The sequence below is a fragment of the Rhea americana genome, unplaced genomic scaffold, assembly GCF_003343005.1.
Source record: "Rhea americana isolate MKP2758 unplaced genomic scaffold, rheAme1 scaffold_155, whole genome shotgun sequence".
Classification (NCBI taxonomy): domain Eukaryota; kingdom Metazoa; phylum Chordata; class Aves; order Rheiformes; family Rheidae; genus Rhea; species Rhea americana.
In genome coordinates this window covers 655,729-672,830 of record NW_028185650.1, presented here as the reverse complement: position 1 = coordinate 672,830, position 17,102 = coordinate 655,729, and the positions used below count along the sequence as shown (strand labels likewise).

The 17,102-nt window shown below is 44.8% G+C and overlaps 1 protein-coding gene across 9 annotated transcripts in view; it reads right to left on the bottom strand.

Annotated features, from left to right (window-relative positions):
* The window catches only part of RGS6 (regulator of G protein signaling 6), a 286,431-nt gene that overhangs the window by 10,535 nt on the left and 258,794 nt on the right, over positions 1-17,102 (bottom strand). For 5 of the 9 annotated variants that reach the window (XM_085299812.1, XM_085299820.1, XM_085299814.1 and 2 more), the window contains one exon: positions 1-1,520. The exons of 1 other annotated variant lie outside the window; for it this stretch is intronic. In XM_085299812.1, coding sequence (XP_085155938.1) covers positions 1,347-1,520 — 174 coding nt within the window. In that variant the 3' untranslated portion in view covers positions 1-1,346. Of the gene's footprint in view, positions 1,521-2,312; positions 2,374-10,409; positions 10,506-10,781; positions 10,836-17,102 lie in introns of those variants that run through there. 3 more of the 9 variants (XM_085299821.1, XM_085299815.1, XM_085299819.1) reach the window with 3 other exon arrangements.

Below are 17,102 nucleotides of genomic sequence, written 5' to 3'. Positions count from 1 at the left end.
TTTTTTTTTTTTAATGCTACACTACACTGCAGATCCTAGAGCAATTTTATTTCTGTCTCATTTTAAGATATTCATTTTATTAGATTTTTTCTTGAAAGATACATTGCAAACAAAGGATAAGTAACATAAATTAATGAAGTTAAATATGAAACAGAGATAAAAACATAAACAATAAAGAAAAATAACTTAGTTCAACACAAAATAAACACAGACACAGAAACTAATAACAGATTTAAATTTCACTTAAATTAGCACACAAAATGCAGTGGAGACTACTGTCAGTTCCGTGTGGACACAGACTGAAAACCAGAGATACAACGTGGCTGTTGAGGTAAGTACGCAGGTGGCTACTCACTCGCAGCAGAAAGCTCACCTGCTCTGACCAGCGCAGTATCAAGAGTTACCTCCAAAACTCTGCACAGCATGTCCCACTCCTCTTGTAAGGCTTGACTAGCAAGATAAACTCAGCTGCTGTCCGTTACTGCTGATCACAGKTAAGCAGGCTGTTTAAACCATGGATTAGGTTTCTACATTTGCTATTCGCCCCCTTTTTCTCTTTCACTGTGGGAGCAATTAGAGCTGTAGCCCAACCAAAGTGAACATCACTTGTACGCACTTTATTTTCTGAGAATATCCTATGCCTCCTAAGCAAGGCATTGTGTTGTACTATGAGAAATACTAGTGCAATAAGGAGTGCGTATGAAACAAGGAACCTCATGGAGCCCAGCACTCACCTACTCCTAGAGCACCTTCATCAGTGCTGAAGCTCCCACTACCATCCCACCAGTAATGAAAGAAAGGTCCTCTTCTGCTGTGGAGTCGTTTCTGTTTCTGTTTCATCAGAGAGCTTCCCCAGCAAGAGTAGCTTAATGATGTTTGATACTATGGTTTGCTATGTGTACCACCCCTAGTTATTTTATTGGGACCCTTCTAAACATTAACTCCTCTCTTCTGCAACCCACTTGATCACGCCAGCTCGGAAAGCCACTGTCAATGCGTACATCCTGTAGGGGAAGGCGGGTTTCAGAAGATAGCTCTTCTGAGAAAGACATTGAAACCAAATGTGAAAGATCTTACAGGAACTGCTATTCCAGAACAGCCAGAAGCTCGGGGCCTCTTCAGGGATACTGACCTGTCCATTCAGCTCAAATCTGTCAGGTAACTCCTACAGTACATTCACAGGTCACTTAGCTGTTGTGGAGGTCTCGCACGCAGGTGCACRCTGCAATGCGCCTGTGCGGCTAGACTTCAGCCCCGCCAGATGGACTGCCTTGGGCTAGGGATCAAGGGTCTGTTCCTCTCTCTGGCAGAAAAACAGGACCAGGGAGGCACAGAGAGCTCTGGCTCTATTCCCAGCCTTGGTCCTCGTTCCTTGGAGGGGAGGCTGCGGCCCCAGGGAAGGGAAATGCAAGCCCTCTTTCTCCAGGTCTCCATGCGAAGCCCCAGGCCCCAGCTTTCAGTGTGTCCTTTGATACTCTCTCCTTATTCTCAGCAGCGAATGRCCACGACGCCGGGGACACCTAGGCATCCAAACCTTAGGGTCAGCAGCCCAGATCTTGGACAAGGCAGCCTCCCTGCTGCTACTTAGTCACCAGCAGCTGTGAAGCTGAGAGGAATTATAACAATTTCACTTAGCAACTGCCAAGTCCCAGCAGCACACTCAATCTCAGAAACATGATGTGTCAATGTTTCTAAAATAGTTTTTGGAATTTTCATTCACGGAAAAAACCTGAAAGATGGTAAATTTTCCTATAAAGCAGAAATTCCTTATATCCYTCCCTGTTCCAAGTAATCAGCTGTTAAATTGCTGCAGCCAGTGTGCAACAGTGTAGTAAAGKTTTTTTTTCATGCCACTTTGAAAAATGCCCTTACTGTGTGTTGCCAGCTTAGCTCTCAGGCAGGGTGCGATTCTGTTGTTCTCTTTGTGTGCAACGGACTCAATCTGTTTAACTCCTGTCAGTGGTACTGGGAACGAGATGTGTAAATAATTTGCGCAGGCAGAGGAAAGGAGAAACACCACTGAAATATTGTACCCCTTTGGAATATTGGAATCAGCTTGGCTGAAATCACAGCAGGAGCTAAACAACCCTGCCGAACACCTTGCGAGAGCAAGGGGACTCTGCATCTGAATTTGGCAGCTACAACGCTCTGTGGTGGGAAGGTACAAAGCTTTATCTTTCAGACTTTGGGGGTGGCTGGAATAAAAAACAGCAAATGAATAGTAGGTCAGTATATCCTGAACTTCACGCAGCGCCTTTCATCYGGAAGGATCCCAAAGCACTTTACRAACCGTATATATAGGGGTCACTCACCCACTGCTGGAATGTAGCGACCTCTGGGGCGTAACGCAGCTGCCATTCTGCGCCAGCAACACTACACAACAGTGTTTTTAGGAAGGGAAGTGAAGAATAACTTATCCACCAGTAACGATGAATACTTATCTTTTAAAGGAGCCCCTGTATATATGAATAGACTACGCAGCATACATGCAGTACATGCAACCCACCATTTACTGAGCAGAAGAGCATGCAGCGTAAACCCATACATCACAGACTTTTACAGATAAGGTASTGTGCAGATACCAGGAATAGACGCTGTCTACTCAAGCATGCCGTGAATAGTCAATATATGCACTRTACACACCATGCACATGGTCCTCCACAGTGTTAGGTACTGACTAGTTATCATATAAGAGAACGAATAGACGAGAATTTGAGACTGTGGACTGGATCCCCTCCTGCTCTGGGTGCATTCTGATGCTTTCCACCACCTACATAATACAAGTACCTTTGCCCAGGCAAAAGCCAGTATTCGTTAATGACTGAAGTATTGAGCAAGCAAGTTTTCTTTTTAAGTAAAATATCTTTCAAAGAACAATACAGATAGCTTTCCTTGGTGCAGAATCTATGGAACGCTTTTACCCACTCCTAAACCCTTCCTTCCTAGTTTTCTGTTCCTGATACCCACTTCATCAGAGTCTCAGTGTATCACTTTTTTATACTTGCCACAGTTTTTATACCTTTACTCTCTTGTCATAATGGCTTAAGCTTTTGGCTTTATTATATTGCAGGTTGTGAATACTTTCCATGCCCTCATAGGCTGTTACTTACTATATGCAGTTACGTAGAGCTGGGGAAGTGAGTTAGTGGGTAAGCACAGGTGCACTGCCAGCTTTATGAAATTGCCAAGGAACCAGTTAAAAAGAGAATCCTGATGATACGAAGCATCAATCCCTTCTCCGGTCTGATGCCTTCTTCACTGTGTTGATGGATAGTATTTGTAATACATCACAGTGACAGTTGTGCAAAATATCACAGAATTCACCTGAGAATGGTAAGAGCCCATCAACACTTTTCACATACATGACACCATACTCATGAATTAAGATTAGGAATAGGACTGTTTGAGTCAGACTTGGACTTTGATCCAATGGCAGACAAAAGAGAGGACATAACCAGAATAGCATAAGGCAGTAGCAGTAGTCAAGAATCAGGGATGAAGTTTGGGATCAAGAAGACAAGAAAGTGGTAGCAAGGAAGAACCAGGATAACAACAYGGAGTGGGAACAGAAGACCACTGAGAGCAGCTAGGACGGGACAGTCACACAGGTAAGACTAATGTTATCAGAGCTGTAAACTATAAATGCAGAGAGCCACAGGTAAAAATGAGACTAAACCATCTTCGGGTTTCACTGACTCCTGTGGGTTCACTATTATGCATCTGGATGCACATACAGACACAGAGCTCAGCTCCATCTGCTCAGTGGCGCTGCTCTCAGGGGAGCAGTGCTCCTCCTTTCAGAAGAGACATTCTACCCTTGCTTCCCTGCTGGCCACCAAAAACTGACTCCAGATTTGCCTTACACACAAAATTTGGCTACTTAATTTTAGCTGGCCTCTACTATCACCTGGGAAGTCCAGCATCCCAAGTGTTCAGTGAGTGTAATACAAAATACTATAGGCAGCTAGTACATCAAGACAACTATATCATCATCATAAGATACAAATCATTAATGCAGACATGTATATCAGCTTTCGTTGTCTTTTTCAGCAGTTGAATTTTAGATTATTTGATAGTCTTAAAATGGCATCCCAGAGTTTTTGATTAAAATAGGTCTCACATAAACACAAGCACAAAATCACTCGGTCAATTAATTTTGATGGCAAGTTCCTGGAGTAAGCTAGAGCAGTTTCAGAACCATTCRAAATTGTTCCCAGGAGCCAGATTTAAGCAGAGTTGAGGAATGTGCTGGATACCCCCTTGATCTCTGTTTGCACTAAGAACAGTGGGGCTTAGGGTCAAGATGGCACACACATCAGCAAGGGGACCTCTCAAAGGAGAAGCTACATGACAGACTTTAGAGATGCTTTTCATTGCCATCCCATGTTAAAGAAACTGGTGGCTATCCCTACCCAGGCTGGTATGTTTTTATTCTGCAGAAACTTAGAACCAATTAAAAAAATAAAGATCCTAGAGGGTTCTTGAGCACTTTCCTTAGAGGCATTAGACTTACTCCAACACTTTGTTAGAAGTATAGTTCAGACTTGTGGACTGAAAGACAAAAAGCCAGTCTCCTCCTTCTGCCTCAGGTATGCATTGGTCCTAGTATCTAATGAGCTTCCTGAGCAAAGGATAGTTCAATATGAAACRGTTGGAAGATACCACGAAACTAAAGCAGATGAAGTGCTATCATGAAAATGCCAGTTACCGTTACTGCAAGGAAGAGAGCATTTTAGATTCCAGACAGAAAGCATCCTGGCCAAAGAACATGAACTATATCAAAAACAACATCTTAAGTCATATCTTTGTTCCTGGAAAAGCCATCCCTGCAGGAGAAACCAACAGCTACCTCCACAGCTCTTGAGATATATGTCTGGGATTTTGCCCACAGTGCTCCTGCAGGCATAGGAATAGGAAATGGCCCAGCTGCTGCGCCATGTCCATATCTGGACTACAGACATTCCTGCTTACCTGTTACTGCCACATCACTTTTCTTTATCTAKTGTCTTCTACTATTCTAGCTTTAAAATAAATATCCTTTCAGTCTCACAATATATTCACATTTCCCCTGAGACTTAACAGGAGAGCTTCTTTTCCTATTARGTATTGTACACTTTACCAACTGTAATGATGGAAGACAAAACACAGCCTGTAGTTTACCATGTGCAAGTACAGGCCATAAACAGGTATGATAGGTCTGTACAAACAACACTAAGCATTTACTGCACTGGACTACCACTGCCTGAGGAAGGCGATAAGGAGAAGAAAATGTGAGTGAAGGGATTTCCCATAGACTCCAGTACTTTTCTTCTTTATTCATCGTAGACAAGTCTGGAATCTGCAACCTCAGACACCCACAAGATGCAGCTAGCTATTACACTACTTCAGAGCACTTTGTGGCTGAGGTTGTTGGTTTGGTATAGGAGCTGACAGGCCCTGTTTAGTAAGTGGTCTCTGCCATCAAACACCTCTAACTTCTCCTAGSTTGAGTAGCTCTCGCTTCCACAGTCAATCAAAGAGAGAGACACAGAAACTTCTTTACCTTATTCAGGTAAAGGGCTGATTCAGTTCAGGAGCATCATGCCTAACAATGTGTAATGCCAAACAGCTCAGAAAAAGTTGTAAAAATTCCAAGGCTATACCAGTGATCTGGTGACTCTCCTGTTCTTTAAGGCACGGAGACTGAGAACCCTGGTCTTAAAAGCTGTAGGTATATGTGCTTTTTGTTCACAAATAAACGTCAGTGGGGAATAAGATGCAGGGGTTTTCTTCTGAGTACTGGTTCACTGTCTCAGTATTGAGTCAGAAACTTTAATACTAGTCTTCTTATGAGGGAAATGCCTTCCTTGGAATATAGCAATTTTAGAAAAGTTTGAATGCAAGTCTGAACATCATAGTCCAGGTTTATCTCTTGAAGTCATCTGCTGAGGCTGATATCCATAGGTTTAATCCCTATTATTGCTGGGTAACTATTACTGCTTTTGGACAAAATACTCAGGATGCTGGAAGATGCAACAAGGGAACCCCCAGCTCTTTCCCTTTTTATTAAATGCAAATGGCCACCAGCACAAGTTAGGCAGAGACTTGGTGGCTTCTTTTGCAACATAAAAGCAGCAGTGGTTTCTCTAAATGTACTCATTAAAATATATTTTCCTTCTACTCTTGGCCCTGAAGGATCATCTCAGCTTATGAGAACTAAGCTTCTGTCTATCTGATTATTAAATCATTTCTAAAGCAGATGGGAAACTACAGTGGTTTAAACAGCTAGGCTGAGACTGCATGGCTAAAAATAATATAGCAGGCTCCTTTTAATTAGTAAGATGATCAAATATGACAGAAGAGAGAGATGTAGATATATGGGTTGGTGTGTATGTGTGTCTTTAAAATTAAGTTATTACCTCAGTACCAGGTATTATTTATAACATATATGATACATGATGTCTGATTTTTATGATGCCATTTATCTTCACTTTGGAGGGAAGACAGGCTAACTCTGCTTTCATAATGCCAATCCTTGCTATATTCAGAAGGAAAACCATGATAAACCTGCCACTATGTGTAGTGCCATCATTTTTTAAATGAGGTGGATTAGTAAGTGCTCCGATGCAACAGACTGTCAGATCTGCAGGGCACCGCTCACAGCCAGCACAGCTTCCTAAGATCAGRCTTTCCCCAGGGCCCCCTTAGAAAGCACCAAAGAGTCAAACTAGTTTTACACCTGCAAATTCAAGRCATGGGAGTCAGGCACAGGGCTGATGGGGTCAGGGACTGAGATGTCTGCCACCTCACAGAGCTGCTCACATATTTCTGAGGACTCTTCTAGCACCCAAATAGATGAGAAGAGACATTTGCCATCTCTCCACTCCTGTGGTCCTGGGTGGTGCATGCTTCGCAGAGATCTGCTCTGTGGCCTTTTGGTGTTCAGCAGACGATGGAGGATGGTGACGTTTGGTGGCAGGACTGCAAGGCCAGCACCCTGGTGGCAGTGCAGCTGGGGTGTGGGAAGCCGTCTGGAGACTGCTCTGCTTGTGTAGGAGCCACCACCAGAYACCTCAGTGCTGCAGTTGCCTGGCTTCCTGCGGGAGGTCTGAGGCTCAGAGGCAGGATGGGAAATGACAATAGAAATGTGAGCTACAGACATGGTAGCAGATAAGCGAAGGAGCCTGAGGACCTTGGTGCACTGTACACTGGGTCGGACAGAGCTCCCCTTGCCTCCTGGGGAAACACAACGGGGGGCCGTCGCAGGATGTCCTTGTCACGAGAGGAGGGTCTGACTGACGGTGGGCGCATCTCCCCTCTCTGGCCACTGCACCCAGGTCTGAGCTGATCCTCTGAAAGGATCTGGAAGCAAAAGGTGAGCCACGATCATGGTGAAAATTCTCCTGACACAAACTGGCTGTGCTGTTCGGTGAGGACCAGATAGCATCTGGCTTCCTGGAGGAGCTAGTGCATTTCACGAATTTCATTTCACAAAAACTTGATGCATTCATTAGTTGTGAGCTGCCTTCTCCTGGCCAAAAGCACCAAAAAGGGGAAAATGAGGAATTTTAATTTTGGCAGGAATTAGGCATTAAAATGAAAAAAAAAAAAACTATAAAACCCTCTTCTTTCTTATTCCCCTTTGATCCCCCTGAAAGTGTGAAACCTCTGGCTGGCCAGCAGGGCTCCACAGCATCTTTCTAAAGGAYGTCAAAAAGTATGAGATTAAACACTGTCTCCTGGGTTGTGACTTGGAGATGAACAGGAGCTGGACAAGATCACTGCCATTTGCTCCAGGTCCGCACTCTGAAACAAGCTGCAAAGCTTTCCACCCAGCAGGGACAGCAATCTCGAAGTATCAAATGATTCACCTGAGGAGGGGTTTACCCAAAATGAGAGAGAAAAAGCCTGCAACATTGTCTGCACTTTGAAGACAAGGCTTTACTGAATTTTGTTTTCTGAAGAGGTCCATTTTTTTTTCTCTGCTTATGAAACGAGTGATGCAAAAGATKCAAAAACCTAGAACAGGTAAACCACAGAGGTCTGATATTTTTCTCTCAAGTGAAGACTCCTGTTCTAAGGAGTCCAGCAYTTCTGACATTCTGGCTATAAACAGGCCTTGGCTGGTATAGCTGCCACCCTGATAAATATAGCACCACGAACAAGTGATCAAAGGTGGTCCAACCTACCTCACCCCCATGCTTCTGCTTTGACCCTCTTCCACATATACAGTTAGTGAAAGTGAAGTTACCCAAACCTTTGAATACAATGATGCAAAATGAAACCRTAATATTATTAGATACCTGTTTGCTCTATGTTGCCTACAAGACGAAATGCATCAAATTTTAAATAACAGAAACCTCTTCATTTAAACAAACAGTGAGCTAAAAATTATTTGGAGGAGGTTTTCAAGATGCCTGCAGTGCCTGAGTTCTACAGGAAACAGTAACTGTTTGATGCCAGAAGAAAATATGTTCTGTATTTTAAAAATATATTTTAAATATTCCTATAAACTTACTAATAACTGTGGTGGCATGGGAAGAACAAGCACAGCAAGACCACTTTACCACCCACTACAACTGCATTTGAGCTCTTGTTTGACTGATAGTTTTCCTGATGATCTTGCTAGATCATATGCATTTTCAAACAAATGTTGATCTTGAAATCCACATTTTAATCCTGAAATTCAAATTCAATTTACCTGAAGTTCATTTTTTTTAATCCAAAATCAAAGTTTTGGACTTACAAAATCCCAGAAATAATTTTATATTCCATTTTGCGTTCCAGTTCTGGAATCTGTTATCTTTGAAACAGTTTTTATGTGAACAAAAAGGCTGCAAACTGCAGGCCTGCTTGCACAGCACCTACTGGTCTTGGTCAGACTGCCATGAGGTGCCGCTGGAGGCACAGTTCACTTGCTCGAGTGCTGAGAATCATGAGCTACGTGGTCTACAGCACGTGCTATCGTGAAGATGATCTCAATTCAGTCATCTCCCAAACTGTTGGGTCACAGGCCACAGGCGATTTTGAGAATTTCTTGGGGGCTTATTATGTTCTCTTGTCACCAGCCAGAGCACAGCAAGGAGGTAGCTCACTTCTACAGACAATCCGGGAGCTGTTGAGTCTCCYGAGTACGCCATAAGGTTACGGCTTTGGTAGCACTGCCCCTTGAGGACAGTATGACATGCCAACAGAGTGACCGTCTTCTTAACTGATGTTACTGACAAACTGCCGTAACGCGATGTATAAAAAATCTAGATCCTTCCTAGTTCTTGTGGGTACCATGCCATCACAGAATGGTATTTCATATCTGTATTAAGGAAGTGAAAGAAAATGTTTACAGCATGCTGGCTGATATGACAAAAATGAATTAAAGTGCAGACCAATCTATAATGATTATCTTTACAGGCACTTAGGTTGTATTTCCACCTTCCCAAATTGAACTTGTCATGTTACCCTTCAAATCAAATGTAAGAGAAATATCTGTTCTCAGCTGCGTTACTATAAACCTACCCAGTGTAATACGGTGAGAGTTACTCTTCTATATATTTGGTGAATCTGGATGCAGAATTTATCACTCAGTGTAAATATTTCGGTATAATATGTTGAAAAAAAATCTTGTCTGTTTCTGTTTCTGGCAGACTCTTAGAAAGCAGCAAATAATATGCAGATGGGCATAGCRGTACATTTGGTAGCAACATATTTTAAATGTGTGTATATGCATTAGCTAGTTAAATGGATTCCCCMGTTAAATGCATTCCCCAGGAAGTGTGCCAGTGGATGTATTACAAAGCTCTGGATGCTACATTCAGGTTTGCTTGTGTAGTTAGCACGGCAGCATCAGAAAGACCCCCCCTCCCCCCGGCTTATTTGTTGTACGACAGCTCACACTTACCTGTGCAGTTTCCCCTTTTCTGTCTGTATGTACGAATATTTTRTATTTATATGCTGTGTGTACATATATAGTGTATATATAAATATACACACATACATACACACACAAATGCAAGCATATGTACTGTATATACACATAGTCCAATAACTTTGTTTTAAAGCTGTTATAAAGTCATAGCAATGCTCATGAACTTTCTTTGAAATCTTTTCCTGTACAGTAGCTTCTACAGGCATCACCTGCTTGACGGCCAGCTCCGCTCTCCTGGTATCACCCTATAGCTATCGACGGGCGATGCACCAAGCTCGTAGCAGCATGTGGAAATCATATAATGCATGAAGTCAAGACGTGCCTGACCCTGCATAACGCCCCGTGGACGCTGGCGCTGCGCTGCCCTGCGCCACCCCGGGACGCTGCGTCTCGGCTTGGCCTTCCTGCGCCCGCAGCGCCTGGCCCCGCGCCCGCTCCCTGCCTCCCGCCCCACTCCCCAGCAAGGCGGCTGCAGACATGTATGTGTATATACATACGGTATCAGCACCATGCACGGAGGTCAATGCGGATACTGCATACCGCAGAGGCACTGCTAGAACCATGCTCTTCTACGTCATTGCGCAAGGAAAAGCCACAACAAATACTGTAGTGGGAACACAGCAAAAAGACAACCTGCCACTGAATTCTAAACAAAATTCAATTGACTTATGCAGTGAGTATTAGCTAGAATGAGCATTACAGAATTCTGCCCCCCCCCCTTTTTTTGAGCTACTATTTAGATGAGCTACAGTATTAAAAGAGAAGCTGCAAAGATGCTATCTGCAAAAATAAAAGGTGAAATAAAGTTAAGCATCCGCATTCCCCCCAACTAAAAATAAAGTTCTGAGGAGAGGGAGGAGGGAAAAAGAAAGGAACTTACCACACTGCGAGTGAACTTTTCTAGAGAAGTTCTACGACCTTGCTCATTCTCTGGCTTAACAGGGAAAAAAGTGGGGAGAAAAAAATACAGAAAAAAACCCTTCAGCTTAAATGCAGTTTTTCAAACCAATAGCAAAATATAAGGGAGCAGCAAGGGAAAAAAATTGTAAAAAAATATAAAAAGCAGAAATCAATGTTTGCAACAGCAAACATAAGAAACCAAAACCCCTTAAAGAATGAGATACATCACTACTTTTATTCTTGGAGAATGTCACCTTTTCTCCTGCAAGTTTTTTGAACAGTTCAAACAGGGTGTGTGCATTGTTGTGTCTCACAGCTATTGGTATTGATTTCTTGTTCATTGAATTTTTCTTCTGTAGCTGTTTGAGCTAAGACCTCTGATTCTGGTTAACATCTGCCAAACAGCTGATTGGAGGTTCCCATCTACTTTCTTAGAGATATGAAAAAAACCACAATAACTTTTACAATATTAAAAAAAAAGTGTGTGAGTGAATACAGTACTGGAGAAAAAAATTCTGAACTGATTGCCAGGAAACCTGTAGGCCTCTATTTAGCCAGGGGGTAGAAGCAGATTTCCAATAAGCTTAGCTCAATCAGGACATAAGACAGCGTATGTGTATCTATGCTAGACCATGGAAGATGCAGGCAGATTTGGGGCATCTTTGGGGCGTGATATTTTTGTATACAGAGGACAAGGCTATTCATATGCAAGAAGACATTCAGCTGCAGTATGAGAAGATAAGCATGAGCATCGTGGCTTTATTACCATATGAGAAGATTGCTCACTGAAGCACTTCATTCATTTGGCGCAAGAGAGGCCTAATTGTCACTAACAAGGAATAACTAAATAATTTATTGGCATGTTTGTCAGAACAGCTAATGAAAAAATGTTATGGAGAATACAAGAAACTCAATAATATGAAAGAAAGCTCATGGCAATCGGAAATCTGTGAGCATTGCTGGTTTCCCGGAGAGAAACTTGTGGTGAGCCAGGGAAATGGAGATGATTAGATGGAAATAAAAACGCAGCCAAGGGGCTAAGGAGCTACATGTATGGGAAAGCCACAGCGCAAATTGTGCATGAAGGTGCCCTGGAACTCGGCATCACACGGGAATGCTGCCTTATCGGTCAGTGGTGCCTACTGGCTATCCCTAGCTGCCACAAATCAGCTGCAATAACAACCCCCAGGAGAAAGCACAACTGCAAAAACAGGCAGAGAAGGTGTAAGGAACCAAAGCATGTCAGATAAACTGGATGAAAACTCGTGTAAATGAGTCTAGGCAAAGCCTTCTGATTTTTCTTCAAGTTGATTATGGCTGTCATAAACTGCAGCACTTTGAAGTCTGAGAGATGAATCTGAAGAGTCCCAGCCAGAGACCGGGCTGATTCGCCTTGATGAGTCACCTGAGGTAAGACCAGAACGCAGGGCTATTTTAAGACAAGCAACACTCTGTCCAGAAGAAAGAGTCAAGCAACCTCCTCACTTACAACCATTTGAGAAAGCCATACCACCAGCTCTGATATCCCCAAAGTGGTATCAAATGTGAAAGCTAGAGGCACTAAGAGGAAAGAATTTTAGAGCTGYTCAGTAACTTGATGAGATTGTTTGTTTAAAGTATGCTGAGTTGAATATTATTTTTAACATTCAGGGTAACATTTCTGCAAGGAGAGAAATGATCTTAGCTTCTAAAGCGATGAGACTGTTTTCAATACCAAAGTTTGTACGGGTGGCTTGCAGCACCACTTCCAGAAAYGTTTAAGACCCATCACACTGAGGGCTTGTAACAAGGAAGGTGCATTTTAATACACCCAAACGACAGTTTCAAAGGAGGGGGTGCTGCTCACCGCAGCCTCCCTCTGAGTAGCGAACTAGCTGTGTGAGGGACAAGTGGGAAGCAAGTAAAAAGGGAATGACCACCCTGGAGCAAAACAGGGGAATGGGTAACACAGGGCCCCTACCCCAGGCTTAGGGCATGCGTTTCTATTTGATCACACACACTGCCCAACAGCCAGCCAAACTCAGCCCAACCAAAGCAGAACAAGGTGATGAAATCCACCTGGGAAAAGCTCCATGCAGCGAGAAGACCTCTGCCAGGGAGCTAAAGGAAACACTGAGAGAAGTTACTTTTAACACGACTGGGCCTCTCGCTGCTCTCCTCTTGGGGCAGCAAGGCCCCCAGCAGGCAGGGTACAAAGGCACAATTTCACCCAGGAAAAGAAATCCCTAGGCCAAGAGCCAGAGGACTTTGCTAGGCCCCCCTTGGCCCATTCAAGGCACTTGGCATCRGCAGCATCACATTAGTGCAGGCTGGAAAACCAGTGTCTGGCCCAAATACATTTAAAATGGAGCATCAGTGTGCACTGGGGGCGAAGAAGAGCTAACGAACACAGTCCATACTATGTCCCTGCACTTGCTGTCGAAATTCATTGCTTGGCTTTTGTGACAAGCAAGATCATGCAGCTCCCTACCCACCAGGAAAGCAGGACGGTGGCATCAAAAGACGATGAGAGCCTTGCTGGGTGTAGAGAGCTTGCCCAGCACAGGTGGCTGTGCACAAGACTGTTTTCCTACCACAGCTGGTAGGAACGTGCACGTGCGCACATAAATGCAGGCATGGAGGGCCCCGAAGCGCTGAGGTGTCCTGTGGAAACGCCCTGCAAGCGCAGGCTGCAGGAGCCCTGCACATTTGGCACGGGGCTGGCAAGCTGAGACCAGCTGACTGCACGGGAAGCCAATCCCCGTAGCATCCAGCTCTGAGTCAAAGCATGGCATTTTCCAGGAAAATAAAAAGCAGCTGAGGCAAGCTGGCTGCAGAGCGATGAGCCGGCAGGAGCAGTTTTTATGGCAGTGGGTGCGGGTGCCGGGCGCGCAGCTCCCCGGCTTTTCCTGCCTGCGTGCCCGCGGAGCGTGTGCCTGGCGGCCCGCTGCCGAGATAACCGCTCGCCTGCATCCCTCCGCCCCAGCGTGGAGGTGTTGAGGCTGCCTCACAGAGCGGAGGAAGGAAATTTAAAAATAACAAAGTTAAAAAAAGAGAGAGAGAGAGGCCAAGTCAGACCTTTCTCCATTCTGTGAACACAGGTCCAGCGCAGGAAGTGTCTGACCAGCCCACGGACCCCTGAGCTGTGCGTGCCGAAGCACGACACCCATGGTTGTACAAGCACACACTCTATCTGCGAAGTGTGCAGGCAGAGAAACACACTCACAGGCCAGGCCAAGCAGTCCTCCCGGGTGCAAGAGGGAATRGGCCCTTCTTTGCCTGTAAACACCCCAACAGACTGTGCCAGCTAACTGGCAAAGGACATGCTAATTTAGATAAACTATGAAACAACCATCCTCACTGTAAATGAAAACACCTCAGCCCAGGTAGGTGCCAAAAACCACCACTTTGCAGTAGYCCACTGATCACTGACTGTCTCCTCCAAGTTTTCCTTTTTCTCCTGATTAGTTATTTACYCAGACATCCCAATTTTGAGTTCTCTTGTGTAGAGTCTACTGGCACATGGCAGTATAAGTAGAAAAACTTAAGAAAAACAGCTGACAGATTATTAACAACCGTCATAAGAAAACAGACGATCATCCTTACAACACTCGAGTCCCACCACCAAAACAAATCAGTCATCCCCCCCGCTGATGGGACTCAGAAGGGGACAGAATATGCAGTAGGTGGCTTACTGGAGAGTATGGGGCACTAGGGACAGGGGGTATGAAAAAAAGCAATGCCTCAAAAAGTGTGTGCTGAAAATGGGACCTGCCTGTCAGGCACATAAAGCTCCTAGCCATTGCCTTGTTAGCATTTTCTGCCAGCGATTTGAGAAGAAGTAAGAAAATATCTAAAAAGTTCAGTCTTCTGAAATACTGGTCTACAAAATCCTTCCYTCACAGGATTCATTTTGTTGGCTGTTGTATCCTTCTTCTGGTATGAGTCTTTTTTTTGTTTCTTTTTAAGCTTTGGCTGGATGAAAATCATGCATTTCAGAGGGAATGATACTGCACTAAGATGAAGACAAACCACTTTCCTGACACCGGCTCAGGAAAAGGCCAAGAGCAGGTCCTCAGCATCCCAGCYAGCCATTTCCACCTGTCCCAAGTCAGAAAGCAGAGGGCACGTACAACGGCTGGAACAGTGTCTTGCATCTGTTTTGCATTAATTTGTGCAGAGCTACAGAGAACTCGCCCTTTTCTGAGCCAGCTGAAGAGAAAAACAATGCTCTCCTCCTGCTCGACCCMGCAGATACCGACCTGCTCTTCCTCYCGTGCGATGGGTCGCGGCTGTGGCACGGCAGCGCTTCCCCGCTGCAGCTCTGGCCGCCCTCCTGGGCGCCTCCCTGCCTCGGCCGCTCCGTGGGCATGGCTGGACGGTGGAATCGGGAATCTCCTAGCACAGAGGTGCCCACCAATGTCACAGTTACACCTTCCTTTTACAGACAGCAACGGAAAGTGCCTCTAGGTCTTTTCTGCTCCTCTCTCTTCCTTCTCCTCAAAAATAAATACCAGAGCACTTCTCTGACTAGTCCTCTGCCATTAATGCAGCTTCCTGTGATGTCCTTCCCTCCGTGGTGCTCTAACTAACATACGCCGTTCTTTCCCCAGCGAATAAATCCCTGCTCTGCAGCCAAATCACCCAGCCAGATGTCCTACTTGCCTTGAGCGGGTAGGTTTGTTAAGGSACTCGTTCTTACATAAAGCTCGCTGCCATCTAAGGACACCCAGCCACCTTTTTGGCTACCGTGCAGTAGGGCTGGGGGATGGTGGTTGCTACCTGCTGTGAAGTAGCCTGAAGTAATGTGTGTATCAGCAGAAACACGAGCAGGTTGATGCTTGACTCTGCACAGCACAAGTGGGGCGTGTTGCGCAGCTACACAAATAAAAAGCAATGAGTTGGCTGGGGAATCTCAGCACCATCCAGCCCTTCGCTGCSGAGTCTGCTGCCCTCAACAGCTCGCTGACTTCCACCTAGCTGCAGGGGTAAGGCCAGAGAGGGAAGCATACAGCTAAAACCAGGCCAGGCTTGTGGCCATTTCTCCTGGGGACGGAGCTCTGCCCCTCGCCCTTCCTCTACTTTAGCCCAGCAGGGGAGGAAGACTGCTGCATGAACGACACAGAGAATTACACCCAGCTTTCCCCCTCTCTAGAACATTGCTTCCAAGCACACCCATGCTGCAGGCTAACCTCATGTTCCCTGCTGAGCACCACGAATCTGCAGGATCAAGGCCAATATTACTGTGGTTATTTGCAATAATGACACTGCAAGGAAAAGAGAAAAAAAAATCTAAATGGATTAACAGAGTATGGATGGTATGGTCTGTACATAGCCTATGTCCACTGCCTTGCATCAATTAGTGGTGTGAACAGTATGTTCCTTTTATCCTCCCTGGTCCTTCTCGTAAGCCTGTCATTGTATCTCAGGCCTGACCTCTCTCTCCTTCAATGCTCTGCTCCCAGAGCAGGGAGTGGAAGTTCGCACATGTGCAGTCATCGTACAATGTAGAAAAAAAGCAACTCTTTGAACTTACAGAGCTTTCAGAATTCCAGATCTCAAAAATGTCAAGCATCTTTGAGGCACTAATCAAGCTTTGCAACATCTCCACTAAACAGGTAACTATTATTATTCCCATTTGTCAGAGAAGAGAGTATGAGTCAGAACAAAAGTGAACTTTTTCCCCCCAAGATCACACAAGAAAACAAGTGGTGGAATCAGGGGAAGAGCAAGGATTTTGTGGCTCCCAGTCCTGTGCTTTAGCCATACAACCAGCCTTCTCCCTCTGTCTGCTCTCTCAGCCTGCCACAGCCCAGCACTAGAGGGAATGCAGGGCAAAAGACACCAACTGGCAGGCATAAACTTACTCATGAAATATTAACATATGACTCTTAAGCCATAGAAACGCTCATTTATTCTGTGCAAACAGCTCATTTATACGAAGTCCATTACCTTGTTCAAAGTGCAGCTATGTCATATTGGCATTATATACAGGCAAAGTTAGGATAATGTCTTTGAGGCAAGATGCACTCATGCCCCAAAGAGACATACTCATTGAGTCTTAAACAACTGGTTTGAATTTCCACTCACACCAGTGAATCCAGGATTTTGCCTGTACACTCTAAACCAAGTGCTCCATCCACACAATCTCTGATATTCCGTTTCCCTTTTCCTTCCCTCTGCTTTCCAGCTAGCTGAAGGAATATTAAAGGGACGCCTCTCAAAGTTGTGCCAGTGTTACTGGAGATCTTACCATGCAGCTCAGTTTATATTTCATGTTCTTCCTGTGCAATGTGATTGCAAAGAGCTTTACCCATCCTGG